The 17369-nt window shown below is 50.1% G+C and overlaps 9 protein-coding genes, 2 long non-coding RNA genes and 1 other non-coding gene across 12 annotated transcripts; 5 read left to right on the top strand and 7 right to left on the bottom strand.

Moving 5' to 3' along the window:
• Window positions 1-38: 38 nt before the first annotated feature.
• On the bottom strand, window positions 39-1745 carry LOC9642223 (GDSL esterase/lipase 5). The gene is made up of 3 exons (XM_024677644.1): window positions 1440-1745; window positions 1115-1318; window positions 39-149 (listed from the first exon to the last, which is right to left on the bottom strand). Exons 1-3 carry the CDS (start codon window positions 1743-1745, stop codon window positions 39-41), a joined length of 621 nt encoding a protein of 206 aa, XP_024533412.1.
• A 368-nt stretch (window positions 1746-2113) lies between these two features.
• On the top strand, window positions 2114-4054 carry LOC9642222 (peptide-N(4)-(N-acetyl-beta-glucosaminyl)asparagine amidase). Its single transcript, XM_024677563.1, has 6 exons — window positions 2114-2313; window positions 2476-2701; window positions 2926-2981; window positions 3138-3225; window positions 3280-3988; window positions 4050-4054. The coding sequence occupies exons 1-6, from the start codon at window positions 2114-2116 to the stop codon at window positions 4052-4054; spliced, it is 1284 nt and encodes a 427-aa protein (XP_024533331.1).
• Window positions 4055-4334: 280 nt separating this feature from the next.
• LOC112349633 lies at window positions 4335-4532 on the top strand. The gene is made up of 2 exons (XR_002993456.1): window positions 4335-4451; window positions 4503-4532. It is a non-coding gene; the product is annotated as an uncharacterized LOC112349633 (long non-coding RNA).
• A 973-nt stretch (window positions 4533-5505) lies between these two features.
• LOC9642221 (GDSL esterase/lipase 5) lies at window positions 5506-6160 on the bottom strand. The gene is made up of 2 exons (XM_024677481.1): window positions 5855-6160; window positions 5506-5733 (listed from the first exon to the last, which is right to left on the bottom strand). Exons 1-2 carry the CDS (start codon window positions 6158-6160, stop codon window positions 5506-5508), a joined length of 534 nt encoding a protein of 177 aa, XP_024533249.1.
• Window positions 6161-6388: 228 nt separating this feature from the next.
• Window positions 6389-7979, bottom strand: LOC9632280 (metal tolerance protein 1). Its single transcript, XM_002960433.2, has 2 exons — window positions 7750-7979; window positions 6389-7695 (listed from the first exon to the last, which is right to left on the bottom strand). The coding sequence occupies exons 1-2, from the start codon at window positions 7824-7826 to the stop codon at window positions 6483-6485; spliced, it is 1290 nt and encodes a 429-aa protein (XP_002960479.2). The 5' UTR covers window positions 7827-7979; the 3' UTR covers window positions 6389-6482.
• Window positions 7980-7985: 6 nt separating this feature from the next.
• LOC9632279 (UDP-arabinopyranose mutase 3) lies at window positions 7986-9207 on the bottom strand. The gene has a single exon (XM_002960432.2). It carries the CDS (start codon window positions 9074-9076, stop codon window positions 8102-8104), a length of 975 nt encoding a protein of 324 aa, XP_002960478.1. The 5' UTR covers window positions 9077-9207; the 3' UTR covers window positions 7986-8101.
• A 32-nt stretch (window positions 9208-9239) lies between these two features.
• Window positions 9240-10125, bottom strand: LOC112349612. The gene is made up of 6 exons (XR_002993447.1): window positions 10032-10125; window positions 9801-9970; window positions 9658-9730; window positions 9552-9611; window positions 9407-9495; window positions 9240-9325 (listed from the first exon to the last, which is right to left on the bottom strand). It is a non-coding gene; the product is annotated as an uncharacterized LOC112349612 (long non-coding RNA).
• A 169-nt stretch (window positions 10126-10294) lies between these two features.
• On the top strand, window positions 10295-11484 carry LOC9642220 (PTI1-like tyrosine-protein kinase At3g15890). Its single transcript, XM_002961081.2, has 4 exons — window positions 10295-10344; window positions 10404-10554; window positions 10612-10877; window positions 10974-11484. The coding sequence occupies exons 1-4, from the start codon at window positions 10295-10297 to the stop codon at window positions 11473-11475; spliced, it is 969 nt and encodes a 322-aa protein (XP_002961127.2). The 3' UTR covers window positions 11476-11484.
• A 133-nt stretch (window positions 11485-11617) lies between these two features.
• On the top strand, window positions 11618-13607 carry LOC112344337. Its single transcript, XM_024668840.1, has 3 exons — window positions 11618-12330; window positions 12398-12441; window positions 12513-13607. The coding sequence occupies exons 1-3, from the start codon at window positions 11991-11993 to the stop codon at window positions 13512-13514; spliced, it is 1386 nt and encodes a 461-aa protein (XP_024524608.1). The 5' UTR covers window positions 11618-11990; the 3' UTR covers window positions 13515-13607.
• An 81-nt stretch (window positions 13608-13688) lies between these two features.
• Window positions 13689-15530, top strand: LOC9632278 (peptide chain release factor PrfB2, chloroplastic). Its single transcript, XM_002961080.2, has 8 exons — window positions 13689-13963; window positions 14007-14219; window positions 14306-14407; window positions 14463-14600; window positions 14649-14953; window positions 15012-15165; window positions 15220-15357; window positions 15421-15530. The coding sequence occupies exons 1-7, from the start codon at window positions 13712-13714 to the stop codon at window positions 15337-15339; spliced, it is 1284 nt and encodes a 427-aa protein (XP_002961126.1). The 5' UTR covers window positions 13689-13711; the 3' UTR covers window positions 15340-15357; window positions 15421-15530.
• On the bottom strand, window positions 15414-17181 carry LOC9642219 (F-box/kelch-repeat protein At5g15710). Its single transcript, XM_002960431.2, has one exon. It carries the CDS (start codon window positions 16681-16683, stop codon window positions 15493-15495), a length of 1191 nt encoding a protein of 396 aa, XP_002960477.2. The 5' UTR covers window positions 16684-17181; the 3' UTR covers window positions 15414-15492.
• A 90-nt stretch (window positions 17182-17271) lies between these two features.
• TRNAA-UGC lies at window positions 17272-17344 on the bottom strand. Its single transcript has one exon. It is a non-coding gene; the product is annotated as a tRNA-Ala (tRNA).
• Between the last annotated feature and the right edge of the window lie 25 nt (window positions 17345-17369).

Raw genomic sequence — 17369 nt, 5'->3', positions numbered from 1 at the left:
TAAAACCAGGTTTCATGCGTGTTTACCCTCAAATTCTCTCATTGACGCAGGCTCCAATTCGCAGCCGTAAGAGAGACGTAAAAACGTCGAGGCTCCAGCTTTCCTCCATAGGCTTTTACATTCACAATTAACAACAGCATTTGTTTTACCTACCATTGCCTACAAAAAACGTAGACTTTGACGATCAAAACTATTTATCATCACGAACTAGTGTTGAGAGTGGGATTCAAAGCCCCGTCGGACTAACCTTAATCCAGTGCCTCAGCTTTGTTCTTTTTCTTAATCTAAAAGATTGGTTTAAAAATCCTTTCAACCTTCCACTGCATGATCATGTTAAGGCCTAGAAAACACTAATCTAGAAAACATTAATAACATTGATACATGTGGTCTAGAAGAAATGTTTTATATGAAATAAAATACAAACTTTTAAGGCGTTGGGGGTGGGTTTGGAATGTTAAACCCCTGAAAAAAGAAGTTGAGGTTGCTAGGTCTTGCAATATTGTAAGATCCATGCCAAAAATTCTTCATCACAAACCAATAACCAGCTTCAGTGAAATGGTTGCTATCAAAGTATAAGTAATCTTTAGGATTGTTGCAGATGAACTTAGTGTATTTATTTTTGTGATCTGGCTTCCAATCATGTTTATCAGCGTCCCCACAAAATTCTGCTGCATTAAATGGCCCACCACCACAACATGCCTTTTCTGCTTCTTTGAAACCTAGACGGACACACACAAATATTAATATGAATATGAATGGAGAGATAATTTGTGTTTCTTACCGTATTTCTGAGGATTCCTTAGCACGTTCAGTATAATTGGAGATGGATTTAATGTTGCAATGTTCAAGTCACGATAGTCATTGTGTAACTTCACAGCAAGATTCAAGAGTTTAGTGTTATATGAATCCACAAGAGTGTTAATGATTCCTATGCAGCCCTCTGGAGTTAAATTGGTATTCCTGCTTTGTGCTGATACCGCTCTCAAGTTAGGAGTACACCCAATCGGTGGTGCTAGCAGAATTATGATATGCTTAATGCCATAATTGTAAATTTCCTATAAATCAAAAGAGACATCCAAAGGTTTTGAAGTTAGTGAATGTAATACTCGAGTACCTGAATAGCACTTGAATATGTTTGTATCATCTCCTGGAACAAGAATGAGCTGGGAACAGCATTAGCAATATCATTAGCTCCCATGCTAAACAATGCCACTGAATTGCGCAAGAGCTGGTTCGTAAACTCCACACCCTTCTCTTTTTTGTACTCATTTGTGACGTTGCGAAACTGGCGCAGCTGCTGCTTCATTGAAATAACTCCCTGATAAAACCCAAAAAGAATGAATCAAAATCAACTATTTCTGAGGGGAATATGGGAGTATACGTACTTGATGGGCATTCGTTTCATCTAACAAGCCTGCACCAGCAGATGCAAAGTTCACCCCATTGGAAAAGTTGGCACCAGGCTCGAGAAAAGGTGGCAACAATGGAAGGCCTAGTGCTTGAGCCAGGAAATCAGCAATCGTTCTACCATCCGTCCAACGCCCTGTTGGCTTGCTGAAGTAAGTCTTTCCATACGGCGGAATTGCGCTAACAATCTTGGAGCCCGGGATGTACGTGTTCTGTCCTCCATCTAACGCTGAGTCCCCAAAAACAAACAGGCCTTGTACAGGAGGATTCGTGCTAGCAGCTTGGGATATCGAGATGCATGCAACCAAAACAATGACAAGAACCCTGAATGCTTCCATCTCTCAACTAGAACTTCTATCTTACTTTTACGATTGTGGTATTCTCCGGTTTTATAATTAGGAATAGATTTCCTTGTATGGAATAGCCATGTATGGTATGGCCATGTTCGGTAAAAATTATTATATGTTTTGTTTAGCGCAATGGTTTCAAGAATATGCTAGTACAACCGTCAAGATTAATATAAAATGCTATTCTAAAGAGGGTTTTGTACCCAGCACAATTTAATTAACATCATATAAATCTTGGCTACTTAGTAGTCTTGCATTTCTTACTCCCCAACTCTGTGTCATATCGCTTAAGAAAAAGCGAAAAAAAGGAGATTTCTCTACACATGATCCACATCCATTCTCTCAATTTGCACCGTGACATGACTTATCTTGAGCTCCCGGTCGCAGTACTCGACCACTCTCTGGAGAACCAAGTCGCCATCGGCATCGTGCTTCACAGCGACATGGCACGACAGCAAAACTTTGCCGGTGGTCACGGACCATATGTGGAGCTCGTGAACTCCCAGGACGTCGGGATGAGCGAGCTCGAGGGAGAAAAAAATGGTTCTCTTCTTCTTTGGTTGGCTGGATCTTCCTTCCTTGAGAAGAACAAAGAAAATCAAGGAAGAGGAAGAAACAAGCGGCAGTTGCTCCACTGGTTCAAGACATCTTTCAAGTTAGTTCGTTTGCTGGCTCTTCTTTCCCAAATTTCTTTTTTTCTGAAAGAGCTCTGGATTTGCAGGTGGGTGAATTCAACCTCGTTTGATTTCTGTGCATCCAACACGCATCACATAGGCATGGGAGGACCAAGTGCCGAGGATCTCCAATTTGGAGCCAGCCGTGTAGAGATTCACAGGTGTTTCCAGCTGAAAGTTTCGAGCATCTACAAACGTTTTAACTCCTCACCCTGCAGTTGCGAGCTTTGTGGAACAGTCACTCGATTTCCACGCTACAACAGTCCCGCGAAGGTAAAGTTGACTGGTTCCACTCGCTTGAATGCTGCCACTGATTTTATTTATAGTATGAACTTTCTATTGTCAAATGAAGCTCATGGAGACACAATGCGGTCGCTGTGGAGAATGGGCCAATTGTTTTACGTTCTACTGCGTTGCGCTAGGCTACAATGCTCGTCTGGTAACGCCGTGGTCATAGAATCTGTTGGTTCATGCTTGTAACTCTTGCTTTTGTGCAGGTCCTTGACTTCACGGATCACGTCTGGACAGAGTTCCATTCTCCTTATCTCGGAAGGTATGCTCTCCCGACCTCTTATAAAGCTCTTGAAGTGCTTGTGCAGATGGGTGCACTTGGATCCGTGTGAGGCCTCGTATGATACTCCGCTTCTTTACGAGAAAGGGTACTATGTGACATTTCTTTTTCTCACGCTAACACCGGACTTGCGTCAAGATGGGGAAAGAAGCTGAACTACGTCATTGCCGTTGCGAAAGATGGAGTTTATGATGTTACAAAACGATACACACGGAAGTGGCCAGAGGTACAAACTATATTCCTGTATTTGTGTGGCGCTTCTTTGACTTTGTTGTAAAAGGTAGTGTCTCGCAGGAACTTGGTAAGCGAAGAGACCGCGGAGGAGGTAGTAGCACTGCTAACAGCGATTCAAAGGAGCAAACTGGAACCCGAGGAGCTCGATATACTTGAGCAACGTGACAGGCAAGAGGCTGAAGAGCTCTCTGGAGCTCAAGCCAGCCCAGAGACGGATCAACACCTACCTGGTCGCCAGAGTGGCTCAAAAGAATGGCGTGAAGCCAGAGGAGAAATGGGAGTGCAGCATATTGAGTCCGATCGTAGCTTCTGCCCGGCAAGGCTATGCGCAGATGAGCACGTCGGTAAAATCTACCATGCAATCGGGCCGTTATGCTCTCAAGAAAGAAGCACGGCAGAAAAAGAGCTGGCACTTCTCCACGACTTATTGATCAAGCTTAAGAGGCAGCCATTCAGAGCGAGAAGTGCGAAGCTGGAATCCACAGACGAAACTCAGCTGAACTTCCTGCAAAGCAAAGGCGGTGCGGCATGGCTGGATGGCATTGGAATGAAGCAAGCGAGCGATGGAAGGGGGGGAATGCAAGTTACTCTCAAGGAACCTCCAGGAAAGGCTGCTCTGGCTCTTGCCACAGCTCTTGAGAACGTTGAGAAAGTCACGAAGAAGCTCGCATCCCACGCTGCAGCTGATGTTACAAGGATGGAGGCTTTGCGGTGGCTCGGTTTATGCCACCGGCGAACAGATGCCCTCTGGAACGGTATGTTTTCTCGTTTCCCTTGGTTCTTTCCTTCGCTTAAAACGAAGTTTATCGTTTGCAGGCTAGCGCAGCTTTTGACGGCCACTACTCCACAAAATGCCAGAAGGAGCAAAAGGTTGGCGAAGTTTTTTATTTTTTTCGGATCTAGAATTGAAACAGGTGTGCTTGTAGGCGCGACTCTTGTTTACCATTTGCATGGTAACGCATCTCAACACATTGTTGGATACGACTTAACATCCGCAAACGGCTGCCCCGAGAGAGATGGTAACGTGAATCAATCGCCATTGTTATGGATCAGAGTTTTTCCTTTTGATTGCTTTTCCAGGATGCTCGAGGGCAGCTGCGATGGGGGTAAGACCTGGCAACTCCTTGACAAGCGAAGTGGAGAGCTATTTCAAGAACGCTACGAGAGACGATGCTTTATAGTTGCCAAAGAGTCCCAGTTTCCTTGCAGTGTTCTAAGGTAAAACCAGGTTTCATGCGTGTTTACCCTCAAATTCTCTCATTGACGCAGGCTCCAATTCGCAGCCGTAAGAGAGACTGTTACATTCAGCATTTGTTTTACCTACCATTGCCTACAAAAAACGTAGACTTTGACGATCAAAACGATTTATCATCACGAACTAGTGTTGAGAGTGGGATTCGAACCCCCGTCGGACTAAAACCTTAATCCAGTGCCTCAGCTTTGTTCTTTTTCTTAATCTAAAAGATTGATTTAAAAATCCTTCCAACCTTCCATTGCATGAGGTTGTTAATGTTAAGGCCTAGAAAACACTAATCTAGAAAACATTAACAACATTGATACATGTGGTAAACTTCATCTAGAAGAAATGTTTTAAAAAATTACAAACTTTTAAGGCATTGGGGGTGGGTTTGGAATGTTAAACCCCTGAAAAAAGAAGTTGAGGTTGCTAGGTCTTGCAATATTGTAAGATCCATGCCAAAAATTCTTCATCACAAACCAATAACCAGCTTCAGTGAAATGGTTGCTATCAAAGTATAAGTAATCTTTAGGATTGTTGCAGACGAACTTAGTGTATTTATTTTTGTGATCTGGCTTCCAATCATGTTTATCAGCGTCCCCACAAAATTCTGCTGCATTAAATGGCCCACCACCACAACATGCCTTTTCTGCTTCTTTGAAACCTAGATGGGCACACACAAATATTAATATGAATATGAATGGAGAGATAATTTGTGGTTCTTACCGTATTTCTGAGGATTCCTTAGCACGTTCAGTATAATTGGAGATGGATTTAATGTTGCAATGTTCAAGTCACGATAGTCATTGTGTAACTTCACAGCAAGATTCAAGAGTTTAGTGTTATATGAATCCACAAGAGTGTTAATGATTCCTATGCAGCCCTCTGGAGTTAAATTGGTATTCCTGCTTTGTGCTGATACCGCTCTCAAGTTAGGAGTACACCCAATCGGTGGTGCTAGCAGAATTATGATATGCTTAATGCCATAATTGTAAATTTCCTATAAATCAAAAGAGACATCCAAAGGTTTTGAAGTTAGTGAATGTAATACTCGAGTACCTGAATAGCACTTGAATATGCTTGTATCATCTCCTGGAACAAGAATGAGCTGGGAACAGCATTAGCAATATCATTAGCTCCCATGCTAAACAATGCCACTGAATTGCGCAAGAGCTGGTTCGTAAACTCCACACCCTTCTCTTTTTTGTACTCATTTGTGACGTTGCGAAACTGGCGCAGCTGCTGCTTCATTGAAATAACTCCCTGATAAAACCCAAAAAGAATGAATCAACATCAACTTTTTCTGAGGGGAATATGGGAGTATACGTACTTGATGGGCATTTGTTTCATCTAACAAGCCTGCACCAGCAGATGCAAAGTTCACCCCACTGGAAAAGTTGGCGCCAGGCTCGAGAAAAGGTGGCAACAATGGAAGGCCTAGTGCTTGAGCCAGGAAATCAGCAATCGTTCTACCATCCGTCCAACGCCCTGTTGGCTTGCTAAAGTACGTCTTTCCATATGGCGGAATTGCGCTAACAATCTTGGAGCCCGGGATGTACGTGTTCTGTCCTCCATCTAACGCTGAGTCCCCAAAAACAAACAGGCCTTGTACTGGAGGATTCGTGCTAGCAGCTTGGGATATCGAGATGCATGCAACCAAAACAATGACAAGAACCCTGAATGGTTCCATCTCTCAACTAGAACTTCTATCTTACTTCTACGATTGTGGTATTCTCCGGTTTTATAATATGGAATAGATTTCCTTGTATGGAATAGCCATGTATGGCATGGCCATGTTCGGTAAAAATTATTATATGTTTTAATGGTTTCAAGAATATGCTAGTACAACCGATAACTCAAGATTAATCTAAAATTCTATTCTAAAGAGGGTTTTGTACCCAGCACAATTTAATCAACATCATATAAATCTTGGCTACTTAGTAGTCTTGCATTTCTTACTCCCCAACTCTGTGTCATATCGCTTAAGAAAAAGCGAAAAAAAGGAGATTTTTCTACACATGATCCACATCCATTCTCTCGATTTGCACCGTGACATGACTTATCTTGAGCTCCCGGTCGCAGTACTCGACCACTCTCTGGAGAACCAAATCGGCATCGGCGTCGTGCTTCACAGCGACATGGCACGACAGCAAAACTTTGCCCGTGGTCACGGACCATATGTGGAGCTCGTGAACTCCCAGGACGTCGGGATGGGCGAGCTCGAGGCCGCTTTGCACTGCCTCGGCCTGGATCCCTCGAGGGGAGCTCTCCATGAGGATCTCCACCACGTCTCTCAGCAGCCTCAGCGTCGTCCACAGCACCACCAGAGAGAAAACCAGCGTGCAAACCACGTCCACGTACCGGAGCCGGGGATACCGCCAGATGATAGCTCCGCCAACGAGAACTCCCACGCTCTGGATCATGTCTCCCAGGATATGAAGATAAGCTCCTCTCAAGTTTAGATTGCTGTGCGGCGTAGAAGACTCCTCCTCCTCCTCCTCTATCACCACCACTTTTTCCAGATCGCCCAAGTGTGCCTTCTCGGTTGTGTCCGAGGAGTCCAGAGATCCGCCTTCCTGCTTGTAACTCTCGCCGGAGAGCAAAATATGGTGGCAGTGACCGTCGCTGTCACGATGGTGGTGACTTTCACCGTGGCCGAGAATGAAGACCATGACCAAGTTGGCGAAGAAACCTACAGCGGCTATCGCAAACATGAGCCTCCCATCGATCGGCGCGAGCTCGTGGACGAGCCTGAAAACCGCCTCGTAAACCAGGAATCCAGTGACGATCCAAATGATAAGAATGGACAAGAGCGCACCTAAAGTCTCGAGCCGGTGGAAGCCGTAAGAGCAGCGCGCCGTCGCCTTCCACCCGGAGGCCCAGATCGCGAAGATGGAAACTCCAAAGCTGGCAACGTCGGAGAGCAAGTGTGCCGCGTCGGCCAGAATCGCTAAGCTGTTGGCCATGAATCCTCCAATCACTTCCACCACCATGAGAGCCAAGCAAAACGCCATCGCCAGCCAGAGCCGCCTGGAAACGCTGCCCCGCTTTCTCTTCTTCTCCTTCGTCTCGCAATGCTCTTCTTCACGATCGCACGAAGACGATCTCTCAGAAAGCGCGCAGCTCGCGACGTTGCTACAAACCAATCTTTTCTTCCTCGTGAATTCCATCGCGGGAGGAGATGGTTGCTTTTTCTGCTTCTCGAGATCCTCGAGATTGTCACAACTGGAGAGGAGAACCAAGAATGTGAGAGCGCAAATCTCTTGATCAAGATTTTACCTCTCTAAGAAGCTGCAATCGTCCGCATTCTCGACGCCACAGCGAGAATGGATCAGAGGTTGCACCTCGCGCTCCATTCCCTCCTAGAATCGCGAATTCGCGGATCTTCCCGACCTAATCGCCCCGCGAGGCGCTCGTAACGGGATGAAACGTACCAGGATTCACGCTGAGCCCCGCCGGCGCCACGCCTTCCACACGGACGACGCCGTCCAAGCAGGGGAACGACTAACCCGCCCTTACCTAAAACTTTTAAAGGTACCCTTTTTTCTATAGAGAATTTATATCAGAATATGCCTTGCACAGAGGCGAATTATTCCTTTTGTGCGTTTCACTCAAGAACCGTTTGTTTGTTCTATGTCTTCTTCCAAGCCGCGATCCAGGCTTCCAGACCCGCCACTGAGATCTCTCCCGCGAACTTGGGCTTCTCGGCCTTGATCTTCTTCACAATCTCTTCATAGCAATCCACAGCCGAGACGGCAGCATCCGGCAGCTCAATCCCGCGTACAAAATCGATGATCTCCGGATCCGCGAGCTCGGTGGTCTCTTCCTCCTTTTCCTGGCCGCGAGAAGCCACGTATGGGATCCCGGACTTCACCCCAACTCGCAGATGGTCACAGATCCTCTTGGCGCAGAGCCCCGCCCAGAGATCTCCACTGCCCAGGAACATGGCCCCCCCGACGAGCTCGCGATCAAAAGCCACATTGATGGATCGCATCGCGAAGAACACGTCCCTGGGCACAGTGAGCACCAGATCCGCGGGCTTCTTGGCCGGATCCAGCCACAGCCCGTGCGAGATCGCGGTGGGAACCCCCGTCCGGAGGCTGAAAGGGTATCCCCGGACGAAGTCCGCGCCGGGCCGGAAGGGATCGTAGAGCGTGTTGAAGAAGAAGGGCGTGGAGGGCGATCGCAGATTCGCGAGGTGCTGCTGGAATGGATCGATGGCGTCGCCGGTGGCCGGATCTGTGGCAGGAGCCGCGGAGCTGAGATCCAAGAAGGCGAGGTACCTGCGAGTGGAGGCGAGGAGGGCGAAAGCGCGCGCCGCGGCTAGGGCCGAGCGGTCCTTGGCGCCCAAGAGATTGCATCGCTCCAGCTCGCAATTGGCGTCGGCGGTGGAGTAGAGGGCGAAATCCAGGCCATGGAGGTGCTGCTGGATCTCTTCCTCCTCCTCGTCGATCACAATGAGGAGATGGTAAGGTTTTAGAATGGAGCGCCACGAAGCGAGCGAAGATCCCAGACCTTTGGAGACGAGGATGACAATGTCGAGATCCTTGGCGCCCGAATCCGCCGCTGCCGAGGACGCGAGAGGAGGAGGCTGGATAGCGTCCATTGCAACGAATATGCCCTAGAATCTCTCTGGAGTGGAGTTTTCATGGACTTCACGTCGCGCGCGTTCGATTCCCCATGGTTTTGGAAAATGGAGTCACCCCTTTAGAGCTTGGAAGAATCAAAACAGTGACTCACTCGCGAGAGAGAGAAGAGAGAGAGAGAGAGAGAGAGAGAGAGAGAGAGAGAGAGAGAGAGAGAGAGAGAGAGCTCGCAATTCTTTTCACTTGGACTGGTTCCACGAGCGATCGATCTGGGACAAAAGAAAACCAATAGTCTAGATGGAGCTTTTGAGCTCCGAATCAATAAAATGGTAAAGAAATCACGCACTTACCAAAAAGTTTAAGAGCACCTACTAATCGTTGATTTTCGAAAGCGTAGAAGTCTGTCCAAGTCGTGGTTGCTCGGAGTTCCAACTCCCATCTACAAAAAGGAAGAGCTTTCAGATGAAATCTTTCTCGCAACATTTATTTACTTACCGTGAAAGAAGTGGAAGCTGGAATCGCAAGCTCGAGCTCTAGAGTTCAAGAGGTTCCTTCCTGGTAAGATGAAAGTAAGGAGGCGAGATCACTATGAGTAACTTACACTCGTATCACTGCGCGAGCCGTGCAGGAAAATCTCTGTTCGGGAAGAAACGAAACAGAGGATTCACGCTTCTCTGCCACACGCGTTTTCAGCGCGCTTCTCCATTATCAGAACTAGAAGAAAAAACTGAAAAAGAAGCATACCTTCATGCTTGGTACTCTTCCGGAGAACTTCTCAAAGTAAAACTTTCGATTCCAATCTTGCAGTTCAAAGGGAAATTGCTTTCAATACTGCTCTGAAGTGAATTGCTTCGATCTGTAATAAGGTATAGTGGGACTTGAAATCTCCATTCCTTTCAGCTCGATCTCTTTTCCTGACCAAGTGAAACCTGAGACTACTTGTCCTCGATTGGCGAATAGATGTTCTTCGTATACCTGACCGAGGCTTGCCAGCGCCGGCATTCTTGTCGACTGGCGTGACCACAGGGATTACCGTCGCCATCGCCATCGCGATTCCAAGAGTGAGCTCCTTAATCACGAAACCCTAGCTCCAAGCAAACGAATAAACGAAGATAAAAGTACCCGTTGGCGGTAAAAGGCAGTTGAAACAGAAGCGTCACTTGACGGGCAGGCATCGCGCCGAGCTCGTCAAATAAATAAGCACGAAGAACCCTAGTTTTTTTCCTCCATTGCAAGAAATGGCGACCAAGGCCATCAAGGCGTTCTTAATGGGATCCATCTTTCGCAGGTACGCGCAGCGATATCGCGCTTCGCGAATTGGAAGCCTATAAAATTCCATCGTATCAGGTTGTCGAAATCTTCGAAATGCGGTGGCAACAAGACACAGATCGAGGATCACAGAGGTTCCGCCGCGACAAGCGATGACAATTCCGAGCCGCTTCCAAGCGAATCGGGCACGGCGTGTGTGTATTGGGGGCAACTCCCGGATGGAACTCAGGTATCTCTTTCTTGTTCTTGGCGAAAGGAAAGATCTCCAGCAGCAAACTCTTTCCAGATTGCCGTGAAGCGATTGAGGAGTGGCAGCAGCTTAAACTCGGACAAAGAATTCGCGGAAGAAGCCGGCAAGATGGGAAAGATGCTCCACAAAAATGTGATGCGTCTGCGAGGATACTGCGTCGAGCGAGACGAGAGAATCCTCGTCTATAGCTACATGCCCAACTCCAGCCTTCTCGCGCATCTTCATGGCGCATTCTCCTACGACAATCTCTTGGATTGGGGGAAGAGAGTGAGAGTCGCTCTTGGCTGTGCCGAGGGGCTCGCGTAAGTTCCAGTTCTTCGAATGCTTTGAGAAGTTCTCACTCCAGTTCGTCAAATGCTTTGAGAAGTTCTCACTCTTTCGTTTCTTCTTCCTTGCAGATACTTGCATCACTCCGCCAATCCTCCAATGATCCACGGCAACATCAAAGCTAGCAACATCCTCCTCACTGACGACTTCCAGCCGCTCTACACGGACTACGGCATCGCGGCGCTGATGAAGAAGCCGGCTCTCAAAGCCAAGGTGGCGCTCGGCTACACGGCGCCCGAGTGCTCCAGCGGCGAGGCCGCGACGCTGCAGAGCGACGTGTTTAGCTTCGGGATCCTGCTGCTGGAGCTCATCAGCGGGCGGCGGCCGATGGAGAAGGTGGAGTTCAGCATGAAGCAGCACATCGTCGACTGGGCGGAGCCGCTCATCCTCGAGGGGAAGCTGGACTGCCTCGTCGATCCAAAGCTCCAGGGGCGATTCGTGCCAGAGGAGCTCAAGAAACTCGTCTTCGCGGCGACGATATGCGCGCAAACGAGCAGCCATAGCCGGCCGAGCATGGCGCGCGTTGTGGAGCTCCTCCAAGGAGTGGAAAAAAACGAAGTGGCTCGCGTCTAAGCACCAGAATATGCGCTTGGCGGAATTTGTAAAGTATTTTACCAGAAAATCCCTTTTTTCTGGCAGAATATGCGCTTGCGCTCAAAGTGAAATATATATTTTTTCTGTTAAGCTAACGGTCTGTGGTTCGAATCTCCGGAGCGCCATGGAGCGCTGTTCAATCCATCCCCGTGTTCTTGAGGGCTTGGGCGGGGCGGTCGGCGTGACGCGGCAGGCGATGGCGGCGCCGCGCGGCTCCGCGTGAGGATCGGCGTCGGGAGCGTCGGATTACTCGGCCGCGGCCTGAGGTATCGTGACGCTGTGTAGATCGGGCATGGGAGCTACGGTGTCGGCGAATGCACATCTTGAGCTGCTGGAGTGGAGATTCTCAGCGAGCATCGATCGCCAGGCGCCAGCGGGCGACTTTCTTGGCGGGCATGCATAGGTTTTCCATCCAGGCATTGAAATTTCGGGTGGAGATGTGGCAGTTCCCAGGAATCTAGGAGGAATTTCCTGTTTCTCTTGACGAGGAGGGAATGGGGTCTGTTTGCTGCGTGCCAGTGAGAAAGCAGTCTGGGGGCCAGGAGCGCTGGCCGGCGGATCCCGCGCACTGGCGCTCAAATGGGGATTTCTCGCCGCGCTGGGATGGAAAGTCGTTTCCAGAGGCCACTGGGAATCTCTACAGGTCTTCTCTCTCCTCCAGCAGCAGGGGCAGCCGGCGTGGAAGCTCTCGTTTCGTGGGTCACCAACGAGCATTCTCGGGTGGGATTTTTTCGCCGGATCCCAGCCCATCCAGCAGCTTTCGGGCCTCGCATCTCAATCCTTTGAGCTCCTGTCAAGTGTGCCCCTTGGTAGATCTGGCTCCTCTTCCACTAGGTGGGTCTCAGTCTTGGGTCAAATTTTTCTTCATCGTACTGGTAATAATTTTGGAGTCTTGTTGCAGATTCGAGCTGTAGTCCATGTACGACGATCACATCTTCAAAAGACGTATGCCGTGCCTGTTTTGATCACTCTTCTCTAATTTGCTTCTCAAAGCGTTTGCATGGTTTGCTTTCCAGGGTACTTTTAACACCCCGGAGTCGCGTTCATCGCTGACCTCGATTTCTAAAGACTGTCCAACGCAACCTTCGATTAAGCCGGTCGTGCACAACAGCGGCGGCAGTAGCAGCAGCAGCAGCAACAACAGCTTTGTATCCAAGTTCTCCAAGACACTTCGGGAGAAGCCGCACAAATGCGGGCTGACAAACGTAGGCAGTAGCAGAGCTAACGAAGGAGCCTTCTCCTCCACGAGAAGATCCGAGAGCGGGGACGTCGAATCGCTCGGCGGGACAACCTCCGACTGGTCGATGGTCGCTTTCTCGGAGCTAGTCGCATCTTCTCGGCGGGACAGGCTGCGATGGATGAGTGACGGCGGTGGCGAGGACTTGGTTGGATTAGCAGAGCTCGAGCTGGCCGCACTGGAGAGGATAAAAGCCGCTGGCTATGCGTCGACCAGCCTCGAGGCGTTCGTCTGTGGCCTTTGCTCCCGCTGGCTGTCACAGAGGTCTCCGCTGAGCTCTCACAAGATGGTGGGGAACTTGGATCCGCCGAGTGTGGGAGTGCTGGCCTGCGGTCACGTCTTTCATGCCGACTGCTTGGAGCAGGCAACGTCCGAGTCCGAGCGACAGGATCCTCCGTGTCCGCAATGCTTGGGTGGTGGCAATCTATTCCCGAGGAGGCTGCTCAAGAGCTACAGCTTGCGTGGATCGACGACGACGACGCCGGTTTGCGCTAAGAACAAGCAGCTTTCCGACGACCCGGAGTCTGGACTGAGGATCTTCTCGTCTGCGTCGCAAGAGCGGGACATGCTGCCAATCTCCGAAAGAAGTTTGAAGACTTCCTCTCGCAAGTTTTCGCTTCGAGGGATCGGGGGCAGCAGCAAGCAGGCGAACAGCGCCAGCAGCAGCAGCAGCAGCAGCAGCACCAGCTACGCGAGCGGCTCCAGGGGCACGAAGTTTAGCTCGGCCTCTCCGGAGGATTCGCCAACGAGTCGGCGGCGGCGAGGATACTTGAAGTGGTAGCGATAGAACGCAGGAAAATTTTGGTTGGAGACCATGGAGGAGGCTGGAATTGCTTGCTTTGCGGTCGAGTAACAACATGGCTTTGTTTCAGTCTTTGTTAGAACAGCTCTTTTGTGAATTTTGCTGAAGTTACAGGGTTTAGGGTTCCTGGTAGAATGCAGCGATGAGGAGGGAGTGAAGAAATTTTGGGCGGAGAGATGGCGGCCAGCAGCAAGAAGCTGTCCACGCTGCTCGCCCCGAGGCTGCATTGCTTGTTTTCTAGGCGCGGCCTCCACTCGGCTCTCAATCTTTGCTCGCAGAAGGCGGCAAAACTGGAGCCAGCTCGAGAGATTAGCGGATGCGACGCGATTGCTGCGAGGAATTGGCAGATCACGGAAGATGAGAAGGACTGGAAGAGTCATGCCGCTGCCGTCGCTCGCTCCATGCAGCTTGTCAAGACTAGAATGAAGGTATGCTCCTCTTTCCATGTCTTCTTATATTTTTTCTGCGTAGTGGGGAGATGTTCTATCCAAGCTCAAAGATCTGGAAAAGGAGCTCGAGAAGCCGGACTTGTGGAGCGACACAGCTCGAGCGTCGAGATATAGCCGAGAGTTTGGATCACTGTCGTCGCGAGTGAAGGAAATCCGGGAGATGGAGTCCGAGCTGGTGGAGAATGTGGATCTCGTGGAGCTGGCGCGAGAAGAGAAAGACGAGCAAGTAGAAGCAGTAAGTGTTTCGTGATCTTTCCTGAGAAGTTGTTCTCTGTTTTTCCATTTGAAGCGTGAGTTTGCTTTATTGATATGGCAGTGCAGGAGGCAGTCTCGGCTCTAGCTACGCTGCGCAAGGCTGCGAAAGACAAAGAGTTACTCGCACTTTTGTGTGAAGAGAACGATGGATGCCCGTGCTTTCTAGAGGTAAAAGCCATCTACTTGCTTTCTTTGGTCGAGTTTTGATGGTTTTTCCTTTCAGGTGCAAGCAGGAGCTGGCGGAGCTGAAAGTATGGACTTTGCAGCAATGCTTCTTCGTATGTACAAGCTATGGGCACTGCAGCGTGGCTTCGAAGCTGCCGTGGTCGACGAAATGCCTGGCGATAGAGCGGGGATAAAGGTGTGCATTTTTTGCAAACTCCATTTTCACTGACGAAATTGTTTCAAGCGTGCAACACTTCGACTCGAAGGTGACTTTGCGTATGGTTTTGCGAAGACGGAAGCCGGAGTTCACAGGCTTGTCCGGATTTCTCCTTTCGACGAGGCCGGTCGGCGGCATACGTCATTTGCAGCGGTGGCTGTCATTCCAATCCTGGACAATGCCGGAGCCGAGATTGAGATAAACGAGGCCGACCTTGTTATTGATCGATTTCGCTCCAGTGGAGCCGGTGGACAACACGTCAATACAACTGACAGTGCAATCCGTATCGTTCACAAGCCAACCGGAATCACTGTTCAATGCCAAAACGAGCGGTATCTTCATCTTCTCGAAGCTAAACTTTGTTCAATTTTTCTAACTAGCTACTCTCAGATCACAGCATAAAAACAAAGACAGTGCGATGGAAGTTCTTCGCTCTCGCCTGTACCAACTGGAACTGAAACGGAAGACTGAAGAAACAGCGCAGCATACTCAGTCGCTCCATGAGATTTCATGGGGAAATCAGATTCGGTCATATGTATTGCAAGTAAGCCAACCGTTTTATCATCCTCTCGTTGTTGATGCTAGCGTTTTGTTGCAGCCTTATCAAATCGTAAAAGACTTACGAACGGGTTACGAGGTGACGAATCCAACAGCCGTTCTGGACGGAGGCCTTGATCCTTTTATATTGCAATATCTATCCAAGATGGGAAGCACTTGAAAGATGCAAAGCATCGAGGTACGCTTCAATGATTGACCACTTAGTAAAACTGACGAGGAGAACTTTTTGCAAACTTTGCAGATTACAATCGATGAATTCAATGGAAGAATCATAAGAACAACAAAGAGAGAGAGAGAGAGAGAAAAGAAGAGGCTACGGCACAGCATCCAGCCGGGGCTCAAACGCCATGCCTTCCAAGTTCGGGCAGTCCGGCACCCACCTCCACGACTTGGTGGAGATGTCAAACAAAACGCCGTCGTGCGAGTTGTCCCGCGTGAGGAAGACGAGGTTTCGGATGCCCGAGCAGTAGAAACTCTCCGACGGCATGACCAGGAAGTGCTCCGCCATCACCTTTGGCATCCGGCCAACTTCCCGCCACTTCAAGCTCCGCTGGTCCAGGAACCACACGCAGATGGTGAACACCTGGTGGCGGACACACTTCCCGACGATGGCAACCTGGCCGCTGCACTCCACCAAGTTCCGAAACTGGCAGTATCCCGGCAGCCTCCCGGTCTTGATCTTGATCCAGGTCTCGTGCTGGAGGCTAAAGGCGAGCAGCGAGCAATTGTACCAGCGCGGGGTGAGGCAGTAGAGCACTCCATTGCACAGTGCGACGTTGCGGGAGATCTCCTCTCCGCGAGGAAGGCAGGCGGAGCGCTTCCAGGAGTTCGTGGCGGAGCTGTAGACTTCGGTGGTCCAGCGGCCGGCGACGACGAGCTTGTAGGACTTGGTGGCGGCGTCGGCGACCATGGTGACGAGCGTGGGACGGTGGTGGAAGAGCATCGGCGGGAGCTCGCGCCAGGCCTTGGTGAGGGGGTTGCAGACGAAGAGGGCGGTGTACTCGTCGTTGTTGTAGCCTTGGAAGTGATTGGTGAAGCACAGGAGGCCTCGAGCAGTGGCAACGGGGAGGCCGGCGTTTGGGGGGAGGAAGGCGAGCGGGAGCTTGTACCAGCGGCTGGCGGCGGGGCTGAAGGTGGTGAGGAGCTGCTGGCAGTCGCAGGCGATGATCTTGACGAAGAGGATGGCGGTGGAGGGGACGGTGGCGCACAGGTCGTGGAAGCTCTTGGAGGTGGCGAGGCGGGACCAGCGGCGGCACAGGGTGGCGAGGCGGAAGAAGGCGTCGATGGGCAGCCAGGCGAGGATCCGGTCGAGGAGGTCGTCCGGGAGGTGCGACCAGAGGTTGGGATCCATGGTGGTGGCGATCATCTGGTGGTCTTGGTGGTGGTAGCGAAGATCGATCGCTTGCTGCTGTTGCTGGGAGTGGTACAAGGCATTGTTGTAGCTCTTGCGGAAGCCCGCGTAGAACTGGCGCGCTTCGTCCAGGAAAACTTCGCCGGGATTCATCAAGGCATGGAGTCTTCCCTGCAGTTCTAGCGATCCTGGGAAGAGCTTGAGCTTGAGGTTGAGAGAAACTTGGGCATAGCAGCTGTGCTCTTGGCTCCTTGGATCGATCGAGATTGCTTTGGTCGATCGATCCAAACGGAGGAGAAATTCCGGCGAAGGGAAGCAAAGGATATACTAAAACTCCACTCCACTCAGCCTCTTTTCCTTCTTCCCGTCCAACCCAACAAGAAAAGAGGAAGTTTTCCCTTCTTTTCTCTCCTCTCTTCCCTTGTTTCCAAGCCAAGCGTGGATGTGCTGCGCGCTGGCTTTGCGGCGGCGTGTGTGCGTCGTGTTTTGGTGTTGGTGGTCGGTGGCCGATCCTCGATCGGTGGAAACAAAAAGAGAGGAAGATCTGGAAGGAGGAAGGAATTGGAGGAGAGATCTTTGCAGTGGCGAGGGGCGGGCGGCCTCGAAGAGGTGCCCGCCCCCCCGACTCTGCTCGCAATTGCCGCGCTTCGTTTTCTAGGGTTCTATCCCCTCATTTGGTGCTCGATTCCCGCCGAAATTTAAAAGTATTGCCGCTAAAATTTGAATTTTAAAAAAATCCGCTGGAGTTGAGGGGCATCGATCCCCTTGCCTATCGCATGCAAAGCGATCGCTCTACCATCTGAGCTACAACCCCACCACGTAGAGGGGTATAATAGCCG

The sequence above is a fragment of the Selaginella moellendorffii genome, unplaced genomic scaffold (genome assembly GCF_000143415.4).
Source record: "Selaginella moellendorffii unplaced genomic scaffold, v1.0 SELMOscaffold_0, whole genome shotgun sequence".
Taxonomy (NCBI): domain Eukaryota; kingdom Viridiplantae; phylum Streptophyta; class Lycopodiopsida; order Selaginellales; family Selaginellaceae; genus Selaginella; species Selaginella moellendorffii.
This window is presented reverse-complemented; position numbering and strand designations above follow the sequence as displayed.